Source organism: Thalassophryne amazonica, chromosome 9 (assembly GCF_902500255.1).
Source record: "Thalassophryne amazonica chromosome 9, fThaAma1.1, whole genome shotgun sequence".
Lineage (NCBI taxonomy): Eukaryota > Metazoa > Chordata > Actinopteri > Batrachoidiformes > Batrachoididae > Thalassophryne > Thalassophryne amazonica.
In genome coordinates, this window is record NC_047111.1 from 22173680 (window position 1) to 22183258 (window position 9579).

General features: G+C 40.2%; 1 protein-coding gene across 1 annotated transcript in view; it reads left to right on the plus strand.

The window, feature by feature from the left end:
* Positions 1 to 9579, plus strand: part of rad51d (RAD51 paralog D) — a 29761-nt gene that overhangs the window by 18928 nt on the left and 1254 nt on the right. Inside the window, exons 8-10 of the mRNA XM_034177757.1 lie at positions 4843 to 4913; positions 6754 to 6918; positions 7119 to 7256. Of these exons, the coding sequence (XP_034033648.1) occupies positions 4843 to 4913; positions 6754 to 6918; positions 7119 to 7214 (332 nt within the window). The 3' untranslated portion in view covers positions 7215 to 7256. The remainder of the gene's footprint in view (positions 1 to 4842; positions 4914 to 6753; positions 6919 to 7118; positions 7257 to 9579) is intronic.

Consider the following 9579-nt stretch of genomic DNA (forward strand, 5'->3'; position numbering starts at 1 on the left):
GTCCATTTTAAAGCATTGGAGATCATTGTAGATGAACAGCCTATAATTTTTTGCACCTGCGTATAAGTTTTCCCCTCTCCAATCAACTTTTTATTCAAACTACGCTGTTCTTCTGAACAATGTCTTGAATGTCCCATTTTCCTCAGGCTTTCAAAGAGAAAAGCATGTTCAACAGGTGCTGGCTTCATCCTTAAATAGGGCACACCTGATTCACACCTGTTTGTTCCACAAAAGTGACAAACTCACTGACTGAATGCCACACTACTATTATTGTGAACACCCCCTTTTCTACTTTTTTTTTTTTTACTAATAGCCCAATTTCATAGCCTTAAGAGTGTGCATATCATGAATGCTTGGTCTTGTTGGATTTGTGAGAATCTACTGAATCTACTAGTACCTTGTTTCCCATGTAACAATAAGAAATATACTCAAAACCTGGATTAATCTTTTTAGTCACATAGCACTACTATTATTTTGAACACTACTATAATCTCCAACATAGTCAACCAATAAAGCACCAAATACAGTGTTGATTCATTGTTTCCATTGATGACTATAAACCAAAAATATATATAATTGCTTAAATTTATAATTTGTCTCACACTTTGTTCAGGCTGGATTTATTGAATATCTGCATATCTGATTCAAATCTTGTCTCGCTGATCGATTACTCTATATAACAAGAGACCAGATCTGATCTCTGTCTCCATGTAGCAATCCTCATTTTGTGTCTTATCCACATCGGTTGCTATAGTAATGACATATCAGGCAGGAGCGCATATGGAGCTTCATATTTTGTGGCAGGGGAGAATGGAGTGTCACCTCCACCTGTTTGCTTGCCTCTACTGGTGGTTGGCTCTCACTGCGGTATTGTATCACTTCCTGTTCCGGAGCACAGCGGTGTTTTTCTGTATCTGTTAGCTGTTTAATCTGCGCAGTTAGATTGATCTAGTTATCTAGATTACGATTTGTTTCCCAGTGTAATCTTCACGTGCCTTAACTAAAGCACTCCTTCTGTCGGTGTGTAACTTTGCAAAAACAATGTCGGACTCTGTAGTTTTCTCTGGGCCCCTCCCCAATCGGACCGGGAGTGACATGTTTAGCCGCATGTTCTCCTTGAATTGCTGGCTGTCTGAGTGGTGTCCAAAAAATGAGGTGGGCTTCATAGATAATTGGCAAAGCTTCTGGGGAAAACCTGGTCTTGTTAGGAGAGACGGCATCCATCCCACTTTGGATGGAGCAGCTCTCATTTCTATAAATCTGGCCAATTTTCTTAAATCCTCCAAACCGTGACTATCCAGGGTTGGGACCAGGAAGCAGAGTTGTAGTCTTACACACCTCTCTGCAGCTTCTCTCCCCCTGCCATCCCCTCATTACCCCATCCCCGTAGAGACGGTGCCTGCTCCCAGACTACCAATAACCAGCAAAAATCTATTTAAGCATAAAAATTCAAAAAGAAAAAATAATATAGCACCTTCAACTGCACCACAGACTAAAACAGTTAAATGTGGTCTATTAAACATTAGGTCTCTCTCTTCTAAGTCCCTGTTGGTAAATGATATAATAATTGATCAACATATTGATTTATTCTGCCTTACAGAAACCTGGTTACAGCAGGATGAATATGTTAGTTTAAATGAGTCAACACCCCCAAGTCACACTAACTGTCAGAATGCTCGTAGCACGGGCCGGGGCGGAGGATTAGCAGCAATCTTCCATTCCAGCTTATTAATTAATCAAAAACCCAGACAGAGCTTTAATTCATTTGAAAGCTTGACTCTTAGTCTTGTCCATCCAAATTGGAAGTCCCAAAAACCAGTTTTATTTGTTATTATCTATCGTCCACCTGGTCGTTACTGTGAGTTTCTCTGTGAATTTTCAGACCTTTTGTCTGACTTAGTGCTTAGCTCAGATAAGATAATTATAGTGGGCGATTTTAACATCCACACAGATGCTGAGAATGACAGCCTCAACACTGCATTTAATCTATTATTAGACTCTATTGGCTTTGCTCAAAAAGTAAATGAGTCCACCCACCACTTTAATCATATCTTAGATCTTGTTCTGACTTATGGTATGGAAATTGAAGACTTAACAGTATTCCCTGAAAACTCCCTTCTGTCTGATCATTTCTTAATAACATTTACATTTACTCTGATCGACTACCCAGCAGTGGGGAATAAGTTTCATTACACTAGAAGTCTTTCAGAAAGCGCTGTAACTAGGTTTAAGGATATGATTCCTTCTTTATGTTCTCTAATGCCATATACCAACACAGTGCAGAGTAGCTACCTAAACTCTGTAAGTGAGATAGAGTATCTCGTCAATAGTTTTACATCCTCATTGAAGACAACTTTGGATGCTGTAGCTCCTCTAAAAAAGAGAGCTTTAAATCAGAAGTGCCTGACTCTGTGGTATAACTCACAAACTCGTAGCTTAAAGCAGATAACCCGTAAGTTGGAGAGGAAATGGCGTCTCACTAATTTAGAAGATCTTCACTTAGCCTGGAAAAAGAGTCTGTTGCTCTATAAAAAAGCCCTCCGTAAAGCTAGGACATCTTTCTACTCGTCACTAATTGAAGAAAATAAGAACAACCCCAGGTTTCTTTTCAGCACTGTAGCCAGGCTGACAAAGAGTCAGAGCTCTGTTGAGCTGAGTATTCCATTAACTTTAACTAGTAATGACTTCATGACTTTCTTTGCTAACAAAATGTTAACTATTAGAGAAAAAATTACTCATAACCATCCCAAAGACGTATCGTTATCTTTGGCTGCTTTCAGTGATGCCGGTATTTGGTTAGACTCTTTCTCTCCGATTGTTCTGTCTGAGTTATTTTCATTAGTTACTTCATCCAAACCATCAACATGTTTATTAGACCCCATTCCTACCAGGCTGCTCAAGGAAGCCCTACCATTATTTAATGCTTCGATCTTAAATATGATCAATCTATCTTTGTTAGTTGGCTATGTACCACAGGCTTTTAAGGTGGCAGTAATTAAACCATTACTTAAAAAGCCATCACTTGACCCAGCTATCTTAGCTAATTATAGGCCAATCTCTAACCTTCCTTTTCTCTCAAAAATTCTTGAAAGGGTAGTTGTAAAACAGCTAACTGATCATCTGCAGAGGAATGGTCTATTTGAAGAGTTTCAGTCAGGTTTTAGAATTCATCATAGTACAGAAACAGCATTAGTGAAGGTTACAAATGATCTTCTTATGGCCTCGGACAGTGGACTCATCTCTGTGCTTGTTCTGTTAGACCTCAGTGCTGCTTTTGATACTGTTGACCATAAAATTTTATTACAGAGATTAGAGCATGCCATAGGTATTAAAGGCACTGCGCTGTGGTGGTTTGAATCATATTTGTCTAATAGATTACAATTTGTTCATGTAAATGGGGAATCTTCTTCACAGACTAAAGTTAATTATGGAGTTCCTCAAGGTTCTGTGCTAGGACCAATTTTATTCACTTTATACATGCTTCCCTTAGGCAGTATTATTAGACGGTATTGCTTAAATTTTCATTGTTACGCAGATGATACCCAGCTTTATCTATCCATGAAGCCAGAGGACACACACCAATTAGCTAAACTGCAGGATTGTCTTACAGACATAAAGACATGGATGACCTCTAATTTCCTGCTTTTAAACTCAGATAAAACTGAAGTTATTGTACTTGGCCCCACAAATCTTAGAAACATGGTGTCTAACCAGATCCTTACTCTGGATGGCATTACCCTGACCTCTAGTAATACTGTGAGAAATCTTGGAGTCATTTTTGATCAGGATATGTCATTCAAAGCGCATATTAAACAAATATGTAGGACTGCTTTTTTGCATTTACGCAATATCTCTAAAATCAGAAAGGTCTTGTCTCAGAGTGATGCTGAAAAACTAATTCATGCATTTATTTCCTCTAGGCTGGACTATTGTAATTCATTATTATCAGGTTGTCCTAAAAGTTCCCTAAAAAGCCTTCAGTTAATTCAAAATGCTGCAGCTAGAGTACTGACGGGGACTAGAAGGAGAGAGCATATCTCACCCATATTGGCCTCTCTTCATTGGCTTCCTGTTAATTCTAGAATAGAATTTAAAATTCTTCTTCTTACTTATAAGGTTTTGAATAATCAGGTCCCATCTTATCTTAGGGACCTCGTAGTACCATATCACCCCAATAGAGCGCTTCGCTCTCAGACTGCAGGCTTACTTGTAGTTCCTAGGGTTTGTAAGAGTAGAATGGGAGGCAGAGCCTTCAGCTTTCAGGCTCCTCTCCTGTGGAACCTGGTTCTCTCCCTCAGCCCCAACCAGTCCCAGCAGAAGACTGCCCCTCCCTGAGCCTGGTTCTGCTGGAGGTTTCTTCCTGTTAAAAGGGAGTTTTTCCTTCCCACTGTAGCCAAGTGCTTGCTCACAGGGGGTCGTTTTGACCGTTGGGGTTTTACATAATTATTGTATGGCCTTGCCTTACAATATAAAGCGCCTTGGGGCAGCTGTTTGTTGTGATTTGGCGCTATATAAAAAAATTTATTGATTGATTGACCTTAATCTCTTGCACCACCTCTGCATACCGGAGTGGTACCAAACCCACTCACACCTTGTGCCTGAAGCAGGACTGACCCACAATGCATAATTTGTGTGTTGCTAAGCCTGGAACACACTGCAAGTGCCACATCAGACATGCTGCTCAGTTTTTCTGCATCATTTGTCTTTGATATGACTTTTATTCCACACTGTGTGTTCTGTGACCTCAGAGGATCAACGGAGACCAAGACAGTTAATTGCGTTCCATAAAAAGTAAAAAAAAAAAAAAAAAATTAAAGGCTGTTTATTGACTGCTGTCTGCAGGAATGTCTTCGGCGCTCCATGTGGCAAGAGTTCTGAAGATGATGGCGAAGGACTTTAACGTGGCTATTTTGGTGAGTCTGATACAGATCTGTGTCTCTGTCACCTCTGGAGCTTCCAGTCGCAATGCAAACTATTACTCCAATTGAGTTAAAACTTTTAGAAAAGGTACGGCATCACTGTGGCTCGAGTCTCCCATAGGATTAAACACCCTGACCCGAATTGTCGGAGTCTTAAAAGGATTTTCCTACCATTGATGGTGGGGTCATTTTTGTCCCATCTAAATGATCCAGAGCATAAAGACTTACTTACTTATTTTCATTTATATAGTGCCAAATCACAATGTTGCCTCAAGGCGCTTCACACAAGTAAGGTCTGACCTTACCAACCCCCAGAGCAAGCACACAGGCGACAGTGGTAAGGAAAAACTCCCTCTGATGATTTGAGGAAGAAACCTCAAGCAGACCAGACTCAAAGGGGTGACCCACTGCTTGGGCCATGCTACAGACACAATTTACAAAACGAATATACAGGAAACTTTGCCAGTGCACAGGACAGGAGGCTTGCAGAAACCGACATGACACCCATCTCTGAATGGAGCCTCACCTCAAACAGAGAGACAGTCAGGCATCAGAAAGTCAACAAATACAGTATAATTTGTCAGCAGTAAGCAACAAGAAAAACAGAAGAAATACTAAGGTGATCGCCAACCACAAGCCCTAAGCTTCACTAAAAGGCCCAGAATTTAGATGAAGTTTGGGCCGCGGCTCGCATTTTCCAAATGTGAAGCAAAGATATCAGGCAGTGTAGCTTTGAGTTCAATCGTAGTTGAGGAGTTGATGCGTCGTTGCAGTAATAAATAAGGTTGTTGTTCCACTAAACATGGCAGCCAAACTGCAAATCTAATAAGTGAGTGATCAGAGAACCAAATCCAGGGTATTTCCACTAATGTACGTTGAATCCTGAATGCATTGCTGAAATCCTAATGCATCCACATTTTCCATAAATGATTTGCAGAGGGGATCAGAAGGCCTATTTTTATGAATGTTAAAGTCACCAATAATTAGAATGTTATCTGTACTAGTTGACAAGTTAGCGATGAACTCACACCTTCAGTATGGGCCAGGGCCCCGTATATACAGTGACAAAGTAATACAGCTAATTTTTATCCTTCTGACCTTGGCAATATGTAGCATCGTGGGCAGAGCAGATAATCAGATGTTCAAATGAATTATATTTGTGATCCCCAACAGCTAATAAGCTAAACCTAGATTTATAAATAAGAGCAACACCCCCACATCGCATCACGAGGGACGTGACTAAATGTGTATGACAGTGAGCAGGCCTCATTTAAGGGGAAGACAGCTGTAGGTTTAAGCCACGTTTCACATAACCCAATCATATCTAAGTAATGATCCATAATTAGATCATTAATCAACAATGATTTTGAGGACAGTGACCTTATGTTAATGAAACCCAGACTAAGGACCTCAGTTGACAGTTGAACTTTTTGGATTGAGGGGTGGTTCAAAGTAGCATATAAAAGATGCCTAGAAGTAGGTTTAGGTTTGAGATATTCCATGTGGGTTGTAGGTAGCAGACACAAAATCTTTGATATTGCTGGAACAGCCAACAGGCCATCCTCAGTTTCAACATCATCCAATGTAGTAATGGGTAATAAGTTTGCAAAGCATATCCCTCTATGATTTTTATGGACACGTCTACAGACGCAGGCCACAGTGTCAACTTGATGAATTTCCCTCCCTGGCACATAAACTGCACTATCACCATAGTGGATTTTCTGCACTAAGCTAATGGATTCCACACCCACATTTGTCATAATCCTTGCAGGGTCTCTAATCACCTGCTGTAAAATCCTAATCATCAGGCCAAACCCACACTATGTTCCTATAGGTAACAAACCACGTCACCAGGAGTGCTGTCGGAGGTGTCCAGCCCGGCCTTGGGGTGTCCTGGAGCCACGTCCCCAGAACCAGGATCCTGCTGGAGCGCTTGGACAAAGTTGTAGTTAATCACTGCACCTTACGCTCCGCCACACTGATCAAGTCTTCCAGACAGGTACAACACACATCATATCAGAGCAAAGATCAAAGGTTTGTCGCAGTTTAGAACACGTGTTCCTGTTTTAAATCATCACTGAAATCTTGGTATTCCTTGGATTTTTTTTTTAACTCTCGTATCTAAACATTCTTGATTCAGAATTGATGTTTTATGGGGGTTTTTTTTTTCTGCGTTTCTGTTGTCTGCTCACTTCTCAGCCCTGTCACATCAAACATGAGTTTGACTTACGGTGGTGGAGTCAACATCAACAAGAATCATCTGGGAAGAGAAAAATGGACCAGTCCGAGTCCTGATGGAAGCCGTCAGACATTCTTTGGAACCTTCTCCACTGAAAGGTGAGAAGCTGTTCGTGTATCATCTTAATTTGCACTGAGTTCCAGCTAAATGGGCTTCAGAATGAAAATTGGTGTGTAATAATGAATTATTAGCAATTTGTTTAGCTGTTTACTTCCTTCAAATCAGATAAACTCAAACATTAACATACTTTCCTGAGTATTAGTAGCAGTTTTTTAATTGTTAATCTTGTTCAGTTATTGTAATAACTAGTTAATAACATTCCCTAGCTCCGCCCCTTTATCCAGATCAAACCCATACTGTAGCGGCATCTCCACTATATATATATATATATATATATATATATATATATATATATACACACACACACGTCAGTAGTTCCTAGTCATTAGTTTAATGAGTTATGATGTGTTCTGTTAGAATCAATTATTTCCCTGTAAATTGTTTGTATGAGTAGCTTAACCTCACAGGTGTAACGTCACCACATTAACAACACATTAGCTGCAGCATTCCAGCGGGCTCTATCCATTATCGGTGGTGATTACGTTCAAATGAATTGATTTAGAATCTGCTGTTGGTGATTATTTTCTGTGTGCTGACTGTGGAAGGAATAACTCAAGAGGCGGAGTTGAATCAAGGAGACATTGAAGTATTCTGGGAATCGTTTTGGGTTTAGTACATTTAATGATAGAATCTTTACAGCGATCGACTTTCTCAGGCAGATCATAAAAAAACTGACAGGCACCCCCATCGTACATCGATATAAAGAAACAAACGAGTCTCCTTTGAAGTGTTTCTATCCTCCAAAATTCATTAGTAACTTTCAGGACTCAAGTGAAGCAAATCAAGTTGTTGCAGATTTTATTTACTGCATAGCTTCAGTACAGTCCGGCCGCATTCAGATGTCTGCGGCAGAGAACCCGTCACATGGAATTCCTGATATCTGCAGCGGCAGACTGGAGCTCTGCCATTTTTCAGTTCATATTTCACTGAACAATATAGAGTTTTAGTGTTTTGCACAGTGTTGATGGCCAAGTGATTAATGCACTTGGTTTCAGTGCGGAAGGTTCCCGGTTCGAATCCCACCCCTACCACATTTCTCCGTGTAATGTGTTGTGTCAGGAAGGGCATCCGGCGTAAAACTTGTGCCAGTTCAACATGCAGATCCACCTTGGATTTGCTGTGGCGACCCCAAGTACAGAACAAGGGAGCAGCCGCAGGGACTTACTTTTTGCACAGTGTTCTAATAAAACGGGAAGCTCCGCCTCTGATGGCCACTTAAAAATCAAACTTTTTCTGAAGTTACAGATTAATTCCACTGTAATGTCACACAGATTCACATTTATCTGATTAAAACCGGGTGAGTCTGCACCTAATAACCCCTCACTGCCCGTCTTTTCTCCTCATTAACGACAAAACCACATGCTTTTTTTGTCGCCGCAGGAATTGTTAAACGTAGAAAATTCTTCACCTTTTGACAGCCACAGATGGCAGAATTTCTCCATTAACTTAATTGAAAACAGCAAAGCATCCAATTTACAGTCTGCTGCTTACGGTCAACATGTGAACACAGCGTAAATGTTTAAATAATCCACCTGAAGGATTAAAAAAAAAAACCCCTACATGTGCGAAATCTTCAGGAGGCAGCAGTAGCAACATCTCCTCGGTTTATTACCAGTGTCATGATTCAGACCGTGAAACTAAGTTTAGAAAATCTTCCCACGTTTCACCTGAGTGATTTATATTGGCACTGTTCAAGAACAAAGTCACAAAGTGTTTTTACAGATTTAAAAATAAGAGTACCATATTTTCCAAAGTAGGATAACTTGTCCACATGGAAACTAAACTTTCATTGTTTCCAAAAAATGTTCCGTAAACACAGCATTGTTTCAAGAAATATGTGTCCACATGAAAGTCCTATAGTATATATGCCAGGCCTGTGTGGGGCACTGAAAAAACAAACAAAAAAAAACAAAAAGCAAAGATGACGTGGAGCATGTGCATAAATCTTGCACGCTGTAGAGACACAAGAAATTGTTTCACCAAAGTCTATTGGTTGTACACAAAAGAATGCAAAAGTGGTGTTTGAGATGTTTGCACTCTCCAATCAGTTTTCAGCGTTTTTGGGCTCTGAAAACACCGGTTCCATGTGGACAAAATGCCGATTCAACACAAACTTTTTCAGATTTGCTTAAACTCGTCTCCATGTGTGGATGGGCCCCCGATTAGTGGGTTTTTCGCTAGTTTTGGTGGCCCTGTGACTCATACCCTGATGCGACTTGTATACCGAAAAATCATGCATTTGTTATTCATAAGAGTAATTATAATGATTTATATGGGTCTTTTGGCGATCGAAGCACTGAA